Here is a 15,911-nt window from a genome sequence, read left to right as displayed (position 1 = left end):
GAATGTAATTAATTAATTAAAAAGAGAATGTTACCAGTCCCTGAGATTGGGACTTTAATAAGAAGTGAGGTGATAAGTCCTATTGAATCTGGGATGTGCCTCTGACTTTATCCAGGTGGAGTTCTCAACTGGGACCACTGAATCTGCTCCTCTGGGGGTCAGAAGAGAGGTTGGGCTGCAGGTAGAGATTTGGAATCTTCAGCATAAAATAGGAATTGAAGCCATAGGAACAGATGGCATCGCCTGGGGAAAGTGGAGAGAGAGGAGGATTCAGGAAGAGCCCTGGGAAACTCCAAGGGCTAGGCAGAGAGAAAGGAGCCGTGAAGGAGAGGAGCGCAGAACAGCAGGAAGCCCGATGGAGGGTGAGATCAGCAGCATCCACATCTTCCAGAGGGCAAGCCAGGCCAGGATTCGGGACGCTGCGTTGTGCACTGTGAAAATGAAGCTTCAGTGACCTTGATAGGCACAGATTCAGTAGACGAGTTGGGGGCAGAATTGAAACATGAAAAGGAGATGAGGATGGAGTGATACCAAGTACAGCTCCTCATTCAAAGGATTTGGCTTTGAAGGGAAGAGAGAAATTAAGTGAATGGGAAAGGAAAGAGGTGTTAAGATGGAGAGATTTGGACACACCTAAATACTGATGAGGAGGAGCAGAGAGAGAGAGAGACTGGATCTGCAGGAGGAAGAGAGGTGGCAAGGATAGAGGAACGTCCCTATAGAGGAGAGAAGGCAAGGTCAAGGGGGTAGGCAGAGGGACTGGCCTGGGCTATGTGAGGGGCAGGGAGGAGGCAAACAGGGATGCAGGCAACTTGGAGAGGAGGAAGAAGTTGAGGTCAGACCTGGATGTGGCAGCTGAGTAGACTTTGAGACCCATACGAGAGGCCACACATGCCTGAGGGATGCAGGTCAGGGGCCAGAGTACCACAGACAAACCAAGAAGCTCCGAGCCAGGCTGAAAAAGGAAATGGTCCTTGGGAGGTAGGGGTTGAGTCAGGACGCTGGGAGAGGAAGCCCACATGTATGAGGGCACAGGCTGAGCATGGCTGAGCAGGCTGTCTACACTGAGTCAGGCTAGCCCTACCTTTCTCTCGTGCAGTGGAACTTGGTGTGCAACTCCAACAAACTGAAGGAGATGGCCCAGTCTATCTTCATGGCAGGCATACTGATTGGAGGGCTCGTGCTTGGAGACCTGTCTGACAGGTGAGACGTGGGGGCACAGCCCATGGAGGCATGACCCATGGAGACCCCTCCCTACTCTGCTCCACCCATGCACCCCCAAAGAGGCAAAGAGCTGGGGGAGGGTGGGATGGCGCTTGCTGTGTGGCCTTGGGCAAACCTCACTACCTTTCTGGACTACAGCCTTCTCTCCACCCCAAGGCCCTTACCACTGGAATCTTCTAGCCTTCCTTGTTTTTTGTTTTTTGTTTTTTCTTAAGACAGAGTCTCACTCTTGTTGCCCCGGCTGGAGTGCAATGGCACGATCTCGGCTCACTGCAACCTCCACCTCCCAGATTCAAGTGATTCTCCTGCCTCAGCCTCCCAAGTAGCTGGGATTACAGGTGTGTGCCACCACGCCTGGCTAATTTTTGTATTTTTAGTAGAGAAGAGGTTTCACCACGTTGGTTAGGCTAGTCTCAAACTCCTGACCTCAAGTGATCCTCCAGTCTTGGCCTCCCAAAGTGCCCAGATTATAGGCATGAGCCACCGTGTCTGGCCTCCAGCCTTCCTTTCTTCCAAGGGAAAAAATCTCCAGGTTTTGGGACACAGCGTAGTGGCTGTGTAGCGGTGGAGGCAGAGAAGATGGACTGCTTAGAGATGGGTGGTCCTTTGACCCCTGCTCAGTCAGCTAAGCTGAGGCGGATGTAGAGGAGATCACTCATTAACTCAAACCTCTAATTGCAAACTTGTCAAAAATAGCAATTACCAAGAAAGCTCTGTCCGGGGAGGGAACTTCATGTGCCCCACAGGAAAAGGTTGGGGGTCGGGTCCAGCCCTTTGCCCCACAGCCTGCAGAGTCACTCCTCTTGGCAGGCACACTGTGGCTAACTCGGCCCCTCCTCTCCTTTGAGCCACAGGTTTGGCCGCAGGCCCATCCTGACCTGCAGCTACCTGCTGCTGGCAGCCAGCGGCTCCGGTGCAGCCTTCAGCCCCACCTTCCCCGTCTACGTGGTCTTCCGCTTCCTGTGTGGCTGCGGCATCTCAGGCATTACCCTGAGCACCGTCATCTTGAGTGAGCTGCAGTGGGGCAGGGAGCTGGGCTTTGGGGAGCACCATCCAGAAGCCAAAAGAGAACGGGGTCTGGGTCTGGCTCAACCACAGGCTCCCTGTGACCTTGGTCAAGGTGCTACCCCCTCTCAGGACCTCAGAGGCCTCACTTAAACTTAATAGTGACAACAAGCGTAGTAATAGCAGCTATCAGTACTGAGGACTCACCCTGGGCCTGATACTCTGCTGGGTACACAATCTCCTTCAATAACACCTGCAAGTCAGCGACACTGTTATCCCCATTTTACAGATCAGGAAACTGAGGCAGAACAAGGAAAGTCACTTGCCACTGGAGAAGCAGTGGTCAAGAGCGTGAGTTTGGAAACAGACACACCTAGGTTTGAGTCCTACCCCCTTGAGCCACAGCTGTGGCATCTGTGAAATGGGGATGATGAACTTAGGGTCAGCATCAGAACAGCAGGAAGCCCCAGTGGAGGGCAATATCAACAGCATCTGTGGGGAGGATATCAGTAGCCATAGGGATGCAGAAGCTGGTGCCCCTTCACGAGGAGGTGCCTGGGACCTAGCAGAATGCTAATCTGATCCTTGGACTCCTCCCACAGATGTGGAATGGGTGCCTACCCGGATGCGGGCCATCATGTCGACAGCACTCGGGTACTGCTACACCGTTGGCCAGTTCATTCTGCCCGGCCTGGCCTACGCCATCCCCCAGTGGCGTTGGCTGCAGTTAACTGTGTCCATTCCCTTCTTCATCTTCTTCCTATCATCCTGGTATGTGGCCCTCTCCCCTTCATCTGTTTCCTTAGGCGCCCCAGGGCCAAAAAGGGGAGCCTATACCTGCCCAGGCTGGCCAACTCTGTGTCCCCGGGAACCCTGTCCCAGAGTCAGGGACGGGCACTCCAGGAAAGAGGAATGACATAAACAAATGCATGCTGCAGGAGAGAGCAGGGATGGGGGCACGTGGGGAAGCAGGGCCTGCCTGCAACTGAAGAAGAGGGTAAGTGGAGGTGGACGGGATGGGGACCGGCTGGGAGAGCACAGAAAGCTGGGGGAGGCTGGCCTTCATGAGGAGGGAGGTAGAAAGCCACGGAAAGAGTCTGTGGTGCTACAGGCCTGACCAAGTTTCCAGCTGTGACATAATAGCCCAGAAGGACAGACCCAACTGAGTGGGGACAACAGACAGATGGGAGGGGACGGTGCAGGGAGGGGGATTCTGGGAGACTAATCTGGGATATACCTTGAAGGAAAAATCTGGAGAATTTGGGACTGCTGGAGTTGAAGTATAAAGGAAAGTTCAAAGAGGAGCCTGAGCCTGGGAACCTGGGAAAATGGAGGTGCCTGGGTCAGAGACCCAGGGTGGGCCGAGAGCTCATTACCAGCATGTTGAACCTGAGGCCACACTGAAGGACAGGAAATGGGTCTTTAGAAAGTAGTCAGAGCTGGCCAGGCGCGGTGGCTCACGCCTGTAATCCCAGCACTTTGGGAGGCCGAGGCAAGGGGATCACTTGAGGTCAGGAGTTTGAGACCAGCCTGGCCAACATGGTGAAACCCCATCTCCACTAAAAATACAAAAGTTAGCCAGGCATAGTGGCGCATGCCTGTAATCCCAGCTACTCGGGAGGCTGAGGCAGGAGAATCTCTTGAACCTAAGAGGTGAAGGTTGCAGGGAGCCAAGGTCACGCCCAGCCTGGGCAACAAAAGCAAAACTTCGTCTCGAATCACAAAAAAAAAAAAAAAAAAAAGAAGTAATCAGAGCCAAAGAGCACGAAATCCCCACAGGAGCTCAGGAAAAGAAGTGAAGTCTTGGAGTGACCTTTTATTGAGTATCTGCTACGCACAAGGCCCGTTTTGGGCATCGACCTACATCGTCTGTGATTCTCATGGCTTCTCTGAGTGAGGGAGACATTATTGTCCCCATTTTACAGATGAGGAAACTGAGGCTCAGAGATGTGAAGCAATTCCTCAGAGTTACATGAAAAGATGCAAAGCTGGGATGGAACATCAGCTTGGAAATGAGAATAGCAGCTCCCAGAGGGGATGGGCAACCTGGGCCTGAGAGCACTCAGAGTCAGGAGGCAAAATAAGGGTGGGCGATTGGCAGAGTACAGTTGAGAGCTTGGGCCAATTCACTGTGTGACTTGGGGCAAGTCTCATGCACTCTGAGCTTCCAGATTTTTCTAGGTAGCCGGGCACAGTGGCTCACGACTGTAATCCCAGCACTTTGGAAGGCCGAGGCGGGCGGATCACGGGGGTCAGGAGTTTCAGACCAGCCTGGCCAACATAGTGAAACCCCATCTCTACTAAAAACACGAAAAATTAGCCAGGCATGGTGACACGTGCCTGTAATCCCAGCTACTCAGAGGCTGGGGCAGGAGAATCGCTTGAACCCGGGAGGTGGAGGTTGCAGTGAGCAGAGATCACACCATTGCACTCTAGCCCAGGCAATAGTGCGAGACTGACTCCGTCTCAAAAAAAGAAAAAAAAAAAAAGAAAATGATTTTTCTAGGTAAAATGAAGATAATGTTGCCTGTCACCCAGAGTTTCATGGGTCTGGTACACAGGAAGGCTCACTAACTGTAAGCCATTCCTGCCATAATTCTCGGGAAGAGGAGGATAGAGTCCAGGCCTTGCCATGGTTTTGGGAGGAAGTCACTGATAATCTTGGTAAGAGCAGGTTCAGAAGACCGTCAGGGCAGGAGGAGGGACAGCAATGGGCCCAGGAAGCTGCCACCATCAGCTGGGGCAGTGGCCTGAGGCCAGGCGACCAATATCCACTCCCTAAGGGCCTCACTGGATCCAGGTCACCCACAGGGGCTACAGCTAAAGCTGACCCCGCCTTGGACCAGACTTCTCCAAACACGACTCCTTTCTCCCCACATCTCAGCCTCTTCCTTTCCTCTTATCCTAGTGACCCTCAAGGACTGCTCAGAATGAGCCAACCTCAAAAGCATAGCCTGGGGGCAAGGGAGAGTGGGGGTGACTGCCCATTTATCAATCCCAGGACCCCATGTTGTGCTCACTCCCTCCCCACAACTCCCCCCAGCAGAGTTAGTCCTTTGCAGGGAGAATCTGAAGCTTCCAAAGCCTAGTCCCTAACCTCACCTTAGCCTCCATCCCCCTCTCAAGCTGCCCTGTGGCTAGGCTGGGAATGCAGCCCAAGGAGGGCTGGGGAGGTGGATGTGCAGGACCCTCCAGCAGTCCAGCCTTGAACATGCCGTCCCCTCCCCAGGCCCCACCTGCCTTGGCCTAGAGCCTGGGGCTCCTAGTGAAGGAAGACACCCAACAATAACAAGCGGCCCAGGTTGGGGGTGGAGGAAAGGCTCTTCTGGAAGGGGAAGAAGAGAACACTGGAATTTGTGCTGGCTGCAGGCAGCCCAGGTGCAGCGTTTGGCCAAGTTTAAATTCCATGAAACCTGCAGTGAGATAGCTCAGGTTTCTGGTCTTCCTACCCCTTGGCCCTAGCTGTTGATGTTCTTCCAACCTCTCAAAAGGGGCTCTGGAGTGGGAGGAGCCACTGTGACTGGTCTCTGGCCCCCAGGTGGACACCAGAGTCCATACGCTGGTTGGTCCTGACTGGAAAGTCCTCGAAGGCCCTGAAGATACTCCGGCGGGTGGCTGCCTTCAATGGCAAGAAGGAAGAGGGAGAAAGGCTCAGCTTGGAGGTAGGGGCTGAGAAGGACTATAGCCTGGGAGCAGAACCCCTGTGCTCCACTCTGGGGCTGGCCCCTCCCCTTGCCTCTGTTTCCCTGGCTCACACCTGATTACCACATCTGATTCCCTGAGTTCCTCTAGAGGCACCAGGCCTGCATCTCCCTCTCTTCTTCCTGCCCACCAGCTGGTCATTAATGGCACCCCTCCCCCTCCTCTGCCCCAAGGAGCTCAAACTCAACCTGCAGAAGGAGATCTCCTTGGCCAAGGCCAAGTACACCGCAGCTGACCTGTTCCGGATACCCATGCTGCGCCGCATGACCTTCTGTCTTTCCCTGGCCTGGTAACCCACCTCCTCCCTGCCCACACCCTGCCAAGGCAGGGGTGATAGACAAGGCCTCCAGCAGGCTCACCTAAGGGCAAGGCCTACGGCATCTGAAAGAGAAGTCAGGGGATCCCCTCTCCTGGGCCACCACAGCCCAGCCCCAACCCCAGAAATCTGCTGCATTCCTGCCCCACACTCAGGTCCAGCCATCAGGGTCTGCTTCCCTCTGCGGTCACAATGCCCCACTCCTCACCCCCAGGACAAATGCTCCAGACACCTTCCCCAGCTCACATCCCTGCTGCTCAGTGTCCCCACACTCTCCCTCTCTGTCACTGCCCCGCTCTGGGTCAGCTCTGCCCTCTGGAACCCCACAGAGCAAGGCTAGACCAATGGGTTTCAGACTTGAAGACAAAAATTATATTTCTCTCAAGTTTTCTCCTCTGTCTGACTTTCTCCAGCTCCCTGAAAGCCCTTTCTGTGACCTCGCTTCTGCTTCCCATCCTGGCCATTTATTTGTGAATAGGATTCAATTTGTCCCTTCAAAGGGATCCCACAGTTCAGAGAGAGGAAGGAAAACATGTGACCCAGGCATTCAGCTCTATGCTCACCTCCCCAGTCTGGATGTTAAACTGCTACCCAACCAAAAGATATCATTTACTGCCTCCTTTGGTCTCTGAGATTCCCTTCAGTCCCGATCTTCTCTAGAGTCAATTATCAGCACCTTTGCCACCACACCCTGGACCATGCCCACGTCAGACATGACCAATCAATCACAGCGCTTTCTCCCTGAGCCCAGACATGATCTCAGAGACCTCAAAAGGACACTCAAATAGCCCCTATCATCAGATGCAGTTGGCACAAGAAGTGAAGCTATTCATCATCCTGGTGACCCAATGACCAGCATGGGGAGTGGCCTCTGCCTGGCTGCAGGTGCTAACCAATCCTTCTCTGCCTCTCAGGTTTGCTACCGGTTTTGCCTACTATAGTTTGGCTATGGGTGTGGAAGAATTTGGAGTCAACCTCTACATCCTCCAGATCATCTTTGGTGGGGTCGATATCCCAGCCAAGTTCATCACCATCCTCTCCTTAAGCTATCTGGGCCGGCATACCACTCAGGCCGCTGCCCTACTCCTGGCAGGAGGGGCCATCTTGGCTCTCACCTTTGTGCCCTTGGGTGAGAGACTGGGGCTACCCCAGAACCCTCTGGAAGAGGCTGCCAGGTTGGGCACCAGGGACTTCACTGCTAGCTCTGCCGCTAAGTCACTGTGTTACCTTGAGCAGGTCACTGCACTCTCTGGGGCTCAGGGTCTGTCATCTAGAAAATAACTCAACTGGGCTAGATGACATCAAAGCTTCTTTCCAGATCTGACTTGGACTGGGCAAAGCACGGTGGTATATGGATAGTGTGAAAATTTTTGAAGTATTGAGAGTATCCTGAGTGATATCACTGTAGAGGATAAGCTGAGATGGTAAAATGACAGAGCTCATGCTCAAGAAAGACCCCACAACCTACTCCATCATGACCATGGAAAAGCTATGCTTATTTTATATGGGTGTTAGTTGGTTGATACACCTATATCCTTCCAAAAGAACTTGAGGTATTTTAAGACAAGAACAAGAACATATACAACAAAATATAAATGGAAATAGAGGATCAGAGGCAGGGGAAAACACAAACATAGCAGGATACAAGCATGCAAAGCATTAGGAATACCAGAAAGACTATTACTCAGCTTTAAGTTTGGATCTGAGCTTCCTGGAAGCCAAAGCAAAAAGGGAGACAAGATCAGCTAAGGAGTGAGAACTCGTAGGTGCTCCTGAACCCCGAGGCCCACCACATTTTCTTCCCTCTGCAGACTTGCAGACCGTGAGGACAGTATTGGCTGTGTTTGGGAAGGGATGCCTATCCAGCTCCTTCAGCTGCCTCTTCCTCTACACAAGTGAATTATATCCCACAGTCATCAGGTAGGTGCTGGACCTGGGGCCAGGCCCAGCCAGAGGACACAAGTCAGGTGGGACTGTGGCATTTTCCTGTCCTCTGCCCAGGGGAGCCATCCTTTATGAACCCCACACACAGGCTGCCAATCCCTACTCTGAACCCTCGCAGGCAAACAGGTATGGGCGTAAGTAACCTGTGGACCCGTGTGGGAAGCATGTTGTCCCCGCTGGTGAAAATCACGGGTGAGGTACAGCCCTTCATCCCCAATATCATCTACGGGATCACCGCCCTCCTCGGGGGCAGTGCTGCCCTCTTCCTGCCTGAGACCTTGAATCAGCCCTTGCCAGAGACTATCGAAGACCTGGAAAACTGGTCAGTCACTGCCTCTGGCCCCATCAGTGCTCCTCCCTGGGGAAGCAGGTCTGGGCCCAGGGCTTTTCCTGAGCTCTCTGTCCCTAGGTCCCTGCGGGCAAAGGAGCCAAAGCAGGAGCCAGAGGTGGAAAAGGCCTCCCAGAGGATCCCTCTGCAGCCTTACGGACCAGACCTGGGCTCCAGCTGAGGACAACGGAACCCCCTTTCCCTGCCCTCCAGAGACTGATCCTAGCCAGGCACCTTAGGGGTATAGGGAGGCCCCAGATAGGTCCACCCTCCTAGGATGAAGCCTTCTGAGAGCTTGGTGAAGGTGTCTCCATCACCACCACCAGAGCCTCCTGCCCAGCCCTGGACAGTTCAAAGGTTCAGCCATAGACCTTTCCATACCCATCCCTGCCCTTGTTCTCCCTGCAACCCAGGCCCTGCCATTCTTCTGTCCAGCCCTTCCCCGCTGGCCACCTTCCTCCACTGTCCTGGTTCTCTTCCCCTGAGGTCCCCTGATGTCCCCTGGCTCAGTCCTAACAAGACTGAGTCTTAACAAGATAAGAAGTCCTCCCCTTCTTGACTCCCACACTTTTCTTTGATGGGAGGTTTCAATAAACAGCAATAAGAACTCAAGCCATGATGTTCAGGAGTGGGGGTGGGGATGGGAGCTGGCCACTGTGTGGACACGCGAGCATGCACATCTGTCCATCCACACTTTCATGTACGACAGGCCTGTGTACAGGCACCACAGGTACATGCAAGCTGGACTGATGTGAACATGAGCAAGCACGTGTGAGTGCTCTGAGGTGTGTACACCACACCTGTGCATGAAAATACATGTGTGTGTCTACATGTCCCAGTATGCATGTGAGCAGATGACTGACCAAGCCCAGAGTGGCTGCAGACAGAAGCCAGAGCCCCACCAATCCTGATTCCCTTCCCCTGATCACCCCAAATCTCTGACCTATATCTCAGCCCCATGCCCAACAGAGAGTTTTTCTTCTGTTAACTGAGAAAACTACAATGGTAGTTGACCGCTGTCAGTGTCTGCTGCCACGTTCCCGGTTCCCTCCAGCCGCAGGAGAACAGCCAGTCCCTCCACATCCAGCCTCTCCCACCGGCAGCCCTCCCTTTCCCTCTGGGGTCTCTGCCCATTCCCTCTATCCTGGCTGCTGCCCATCACCAGTTAAATAAGCTTAGGCTTCTCCCAACTTAACAAAAATCAAAGCAAACACATGCCAGGCTGCTGTATCTCCTTCCAGGGACCACACTGGCCCTTTCTCCCCTTCGAAGCCAGACTTTATAAAGGAACTGTCTGCCTCCCTGTATCTACCTTCTAGCCTCATACATCTCCCCCACTGCACTCCGGCCCCTACCCCTTCTCCCCTTGGAACTGCTTTCACCAAGAATGCTCATCACCTCCCTGTGCTGAATCCGTAAGTCACTCTTCAGCCCTCCTCTTACTGCCCTTTCGGCAGATTTGGTCCTACTGGTCACTCTCTTCTTCCTTGGTTTCTGAGAGGCCACGTGTTTGCAGCTCCCTCCCACACACTGGCTACTCCTTCTCAGGCCCCTCTGGGGTATCCTGTAAATGCTGCAGTGTTCACTTTTGCCTATCCTGCCCCAACCCCTTCTCTAAGGATCTGCATCCCCAGAATCTGCCAACTGAACAGTTCCATGACTCACCATCTCTGGTAGTGACCAACTAGACCAGAGGGCACTCCAGATCCAAATCTCATTGATCACATACTCTTTCCTAGGCTAGGATTTGAGATCTTAGAGGTTCTTATCCATCTCTTTGTCCTTGCCGTGGGAAGGCAAGCTAGCATGAGGCTAGGCTGGCCCAGACGCAGATAGAGCAGACAAGGCCAGTTGCAGCAAGAGAGTAAGGCAGGTGCACAGAGAAAAAGAGAACAAGAGACCACATGGGCCCAGATGAAAAGAGCTGGTGAGGTGACTTCCACTGGTTCTTAACGAATTCCAGGTCTCGGTTCCTCATCAGCCCTGGATGCGCTTTTTACCTTGGGATTCTATGAAATATCCCTGAATTCTCCAAATAAATTCCCCTTTCTGTTTAAGCTAACTTGATGGGCTGCTCCTTGTAACCAAACAGCTCCAAAAGCAGATCCTCTCCCTCTATCATCTCTTCAACGCTGATGTTCCCCAGGAATCTTTCCTAGGACCTCTTCCTGCAACATTCTTCCCCAGCACTGTCCAGGGGAAATAGAGTGTCAGCCACGTATGTCATTCCAAATCATCTAGTAGCCATTTTTAAAAAGCTAAAAGAAAACAGGTGAGATTAATCTTGAGTATATTATATATATAATATAATAATATTTGTTTGGCCCAATATCTTCAAATATTGCATTTCAGGATTAATCAATATGAACATTATTAATTAGATATTTTATAACCTTAAATTCAAACTAAGTCTTCAAATTCTGGTGTGTATTTTCCACTAGCAGCATATTTCAGTTTGGACTAACTCAATTCAAGCACTCAGTAGTGGCTACTGGCTACCACATTGGACAACTCAGACATACTACAGGGCTTTAATTATCAGACACAGAGCTAATTACTCTCAAATCTGTATTTAGATATTTGAGAGACAGCTTAATAAATATGAAAGGGGTCGTATTGTACCCCTGCTTCAACATTCTGGTGACTTCCCACTGGGATAAAATCTAAAGTCTTTCACAAGGCCTGCCATGACCAGGCCCAACCTGCCTCAACAGCTTTGGTTTTTAACACTCTCTACCTTGTACCCAGAAATCCAGCCTCCACTGACTTTTTTCAGATCCTAGACTGCCTCTGCTCTTCACCATGTCCAGCGCTTGGCTTCTCCCCATCCAACTCCACGGCACTTGGCTCACACCAACTCATCCTTAAGGCCTAGCTTGGATGGATTCCTCTGAAAAGCCTTCTGGGACTCCCCGCCCGCCCCAGAGCCTGGGTTGGGTACCTGCTTATCAGACAATGAACTATGATCACAGTCGTGTCTTAGTGGGTGTTTGCCTGGAAGCAGACTCCAAGACAAGAATTTGAGTCCAAGTACCATAGATGATTTGGCAGGAGATCCTAGAAGGCATAAGTAGGGGAAGTCAGGGGTAAGTCAGGGAAGAGAATCAAGAGGCAAGAAGAAAAAGAATGAGAAGGGAAGAAGGGTCTCCCATCCCAGCCCATCTGTCACCCAGCCACGTGGGAAGCTGCTGGGACTGGCCATTTGTGATCATTTTGGATGCAGGACTCCCTCTTGCCCACCTGTAGATAACCTGGGGCTGGCACCTAGGACCAGCCTTGTGCCACACTGCCCCCTGAGATCTGGCCCTTATGCTGAAAGTGCTATGGGGTTGAATGGGGAGAAGCCACCTAGTTTCTATCTTGGAACCTGGTTTCTACCTATAGAGTTTCTACCTTGGAGCCTAGGATCAGCTGACAACAGAGCCAGCAATGCCTCCCCTTCGTTTGACTGGGTCTCAACCTGGAGGGAGAAGGACTAGGCTCAGGGAGGAACACTGACCCTGCCATGCCCCCATCTTTCAGCTGTCCAGAATTCAGAGTGGTTGCCAGGATGTCCCGGCCATGACTATTCCTGTGCTGCTTCGGGGTGCTTATTGCAAGGACATGCATGACGGGAAGGGAAGACACCCAGGAAAATGCTTTCCAGGTACATGGTCAGGACTCATGGTGAACTGGGATGTTGGTCAGGACAAACCGGCCACTCACAAGACCGGTTCTTCTTGCAATCCCCAAATCCCCATTCTGGATTCTTCCTCCTCTCCATTGCTGCTTATTCCTCTACAGCCCCAGCTCCGCTTGCTTTTTCTACTCCCTCCCTTCTGTCTCTAAGCAGGGACTCCACCTGGCTCGATGCATGGAGATCCAATATGGAGCACCACTTTTGGGCAGAGTCCTCATGCTGTGTCAACTCACAGGTCACTGGCCTCATGTCCAGTCTATAAATGGAAGTCTTTGGAGGAATTTCTAATTTCTGCACCATCCATCAGCCAGGATAATCAGGCCACAAGGCACAAAGCTCACAGTGTATCTCAGAATTCCTTACTCAGAATGTTGCGAGGGGCCTGGCACACACTTGGAATCTGCTGGACTCCTCCCCAAGTCAATCATTTCAAACCCATGGTTAGGGCACGTGATCTAAGCAAGACTGTTTTATATGATCTGTAAATTATTTATTTGAAACGTCTCACAAAAGAATAAAAACCAAAATCACAGGTAGTCCCACACTTTAAATCCCATTTATATAGTGGAATAAAGTTATACAAAATCAGGACTTCTCCCAGAAAATCTGGGATATGTGATGGCTGCTGGCATGGTAGGAAGAACAATGCAGTCCAAAGAGTTGAGTTCCAGACTTGCTTGCTGTGTGATCATGGACAAATCCTTTGCCTGCTCTGGGCCTTGGTCTCCTTATGTGTACAATGAGACGTTTTTACCTGAGTGATGGTGTTCAACTTAGATGGCATGTGGTTCTATGGCTCTGGGCCAATCAGAGATTCCCAGATTTGACCCTTTCTCAGTAAGTATGACCAGAATTTAAGTCTACATTCCAGTCAGCACAAGGAAGTGCAATTGTGAGGTTTCAGTGGCCCAGAAGTTTCCCCTAAGGGACAGTTCCTGGCTCTGGAAATCACTTGCCATACGAGTATGCCCATCCAGAAACTCTCCATGAGCCAGGAGGCTGCTGGGAACCCCTTGCCACTCAGATGATCCCAGGACCCAAACACAATTCAGGGCCCAGAGTCTCCAATGGAGGTTTTTCCGGACTCAGCCAGGCTCGGAGCTCCTCAGGCAGTCAGGAGGGAGCTCTTCTCCAAGGCGGGGTTGGCACAGGCTTAGAGAGGGAGGGTGCTTGTAGGGGCCCACCATCCCCTGCTGCCCTCAGCACTCCACCCACTCCCCCATGAGGGCACCAGGTCCTGGCAGGAGACTGGCTCCACAGTCCCCAAGCTGTTTGTCCAGCTGTCCTCGCAACCCCAGACCACAGGACTCTTATGTATCTTGGCCTGGAGAATGTTGTCAGGCATCTGGATACCCACTGGGTCCCAGCCCAGAACCAACACCAGGTGGGAGGGGGAAGGCTGGGTTGAGTTGCATCCCTTTCTGGGCCTCCCCTTTTCTCTTTTGTACAAATGAGCCCAGATAATTTCCAAAACCCTTTGGGCTGGGCAGTCTACTCCTCAACAGCAGCAGTTAAGAACTCAGCTTTGAAGTTAGACAGAATAGGTCTGAACCAATCAAAGACTTCATGGATCTCAGGGTCCTGATGAATGATAAATACCCTCCCAGCTTCATGCACGAGACTGAAGTTTGCATAAACTACACAACATGAACAGGGCATCTCGACTTCTAACGAGAGAAGTTGGACATCAAACTACATCCCTTCAACAGCAAGACGGAGATTTCTGCCCCAAAGAATTGAGAAACATCCTTTCTTCTCATGACCCTTGGCATCGGCTCATTTGTATAGGACCTAGAGTGCTTTCTGTAAAACGATGGAACGCTAATCATCCATCATGTTTAGACACACGCCAAGAGAATGACAAAGCTAGGTGGAGGGGCAGTCAGCAGGAGCCAGGTTACCTAGAGGGACAGTTAGAGGCTCAGAATGGAAACACACCATAAAGGGCAAGGAAGAGTCCAGCATGGTAAGCCAAGCTCAACAGTCAAGCTAGGACATAGTGGAGAAGGGTGTTAGAGCAGACACAGGAAGATCCATTTCCTGATTCAGCCACCCCAGTGGTGGAAGTGGCTGGGTGGGCCCAGGCTGGGGAAGAGCTGCAGGCCTTTGGAGGCCAGGTTTTCCAGCTGTCCTCCAGCAGAACAAGGAGGAGGAGGATTTCTCTTCCTTGCCTTCCAAAACATTTTCTTCACAAAACGAGATCCTGGGGGTTCCTGGAAATATTTTGATAGGAGTCATCTTTCCTTGACCAAGCAGGTATAAGATTGATTACTAAACACACAAACTCTGCAACATCTTTTTTTTTTTTTTTTCCTTTTTTAATGAAGTCTCACTCTGTTGCCCAGACTGGAGTGCAGTGGCGTGATCTCAGCTCACTGCAACCTCCACCTCCCAGGTTCAAGCAATTCTTCTGCCTCAGCCTTTTGGAGTAGCTGGGATTACAGGTGCGCACCACCTAATTTTTGTATTTTTAGTAGAGATGGGGTTTCACCATGTTAGTCAGGATGGTCTCAAACTCCTGACCTTGTGATCTGCCTGCCTCAGCCTCCCAAAGTGCAAGGATTATAAGCATGAGCCACTGTGCCCGGCCTGCAACATCTTTTAAGGTAGCGTTTCTCAATCTCAGCACCACTGACATTTGGGGGTCTAGATATTTCTTTGTTGTGGGGGCCTGTCCTGTGCATTGCAGGATATTCAGCGGCATCCCTAACCTCTACCCGCTAAAAGCCAGTGGCACCACCACCATCCTGAGTCGTGACAACCAAAAATATCTCCAGACATTACCAAGTGTCCCCTGGGGGACAAAATCCCCCCCGTCAAAAATCACTCTTCTTCGGATAAGATGTACTTAGACACATTTTCTTTCTAAAATCAATGTGATAGTCTCACCTTTTCACCAGAAACAAATAAGAAGAGTCAGTAACCACTGAATTGCAGGGCATCTGAGCTACTTTAAGCTTCTTATCTATATTAGTTCATTTAATGCTCCAAAAACTCAAGGCAGCAAACGTAGCTATTATCCCCATCTTGCAAATGAGGACACTGAGGTACAGAGGAGTTTAGTCACTTGCCCCTGGTTCCACAGCCAGTAAGTGTGGAGTGAGGGTGTGGGTCCAAGTAGACTGACTCCAGAGTCCATGTTTTATATAATATGAATTGCACAAGTTAATAACAAGAAGCTGCCACCTACTGTCTCTCAGTGTCCCCAATCTGGGATCCAACCAACTGGATCCCATGGAAGCCCATCCAATCAGAGCTCCACACTTCCCTGATCACATGTGACTCAGGAGCCAAAACTCTGTTGGAGGAATTCATGTCACTGAATTCATGTCATCTTAGAGCTGTGGCTAAAAATACAGTAAGTTCATGCTCATTGTTTTAAAAAATAACACTATGGCTGGGCGCAGTGGGTTACTCCTGTAATCCCAGCAATTTGGAAGGCTGAGGCAGGTGGATTGCTTGAGCCCAGGAGTTCAAGACCAGCCTGGGCAACATGGCAAAACCACATCTCTTAAAAATAAATAAATAAATACATGTGTACTGGTGTGCACATGTAGTTCTAGCTACTCAGGAAGCTGAACTGGGAAGATCACCTGAGACCAGGGAAATCAAGGCTGCAGTGTGCCAAGACTGTGCCACTGCACTCCAGCCTGGATGACAGAGTGAGACCCTATCTCAAAAATAAAGCAAAGAGGCCAGTCGTGGTGGCTCAC

General features: G+C 51.3%; 1 protein-coding gene across 4 annotated transcripts in view; it reads left to right on the top strand.

The window, feature by feature from the left end:
• Positions 1-9,129, top strand: part of SLC22A8 (solute carrier family 22 (organic anion transporter), member 8) — a 23,788-nt gene extending 14,659 nt beyond the window's left edge. For all 4 annotated transcript variants that reach the window (XM_011993425.1, XM_011993424.1, XM_011993423.1 and 1 more), the window contains 9 exons: positions 1,100-1,203; positions 2,079-2,233; positions 2,832-3,000; positions 5,768-5,891; positions 6,105-6,220; positions 7,162-7,376; positions 8,059-8,167; positions 8,310-8,513; positions 8,601-9,129. In XM_011993425.1, the coding sequence (XP_011848815.1) occupies positions 1,136-1,203; positions 2,079-2,233; positions 2,832-3,000; positions 5,768-5,891; positions 6,105-6,220; positions 7,162-7,376; positions 8,059-8,167; positions 8,310-8,513; positions 8,601-8,700 (1,260 nt within the window). In that variant the 5' untranslated portion in view covers positions 1,100-1,135 and the 3' untranslated portion in view covers positions 8,701-9,129. The remainder of the gene's footprint in view (positions 1-1,099; positions 1,204-2,078; positions 2,234-2,831; positions 3,001-5,767; positions 5,892-6,104; positions 6,221-7,161; positions 7,377-8,058; positions 8,168-8,309; positions 8,514-8,600) is intronic.
• Positions 9,130-15,911: the final 6,782 nt, after the last annotated feature.

The sequence above is a fragment of the Mandrillus leucophaeus genome, unplaced genomic scaffold (genome assembly GCF_000951045.1).
Source record: "Mandrillus leucophaeus isolate KB7577 unplaced genomic scaffold, Mleu.le_1.0 Scaffold43, whole genome shotgun sequence".
In the NCBI taxonomy this organism is placed as follows: Eukaryota; Metazoa; Chordata; class Mammalia; order Primates; family Cercopithecidae; genus Mandrillus; species Mandrillus leucophaeus.
The sequence above is the reverse complement of the archived record's forward strand: the minus strand, read 5'-3'. Positions and strand labels throughout refer to the sequence as shown.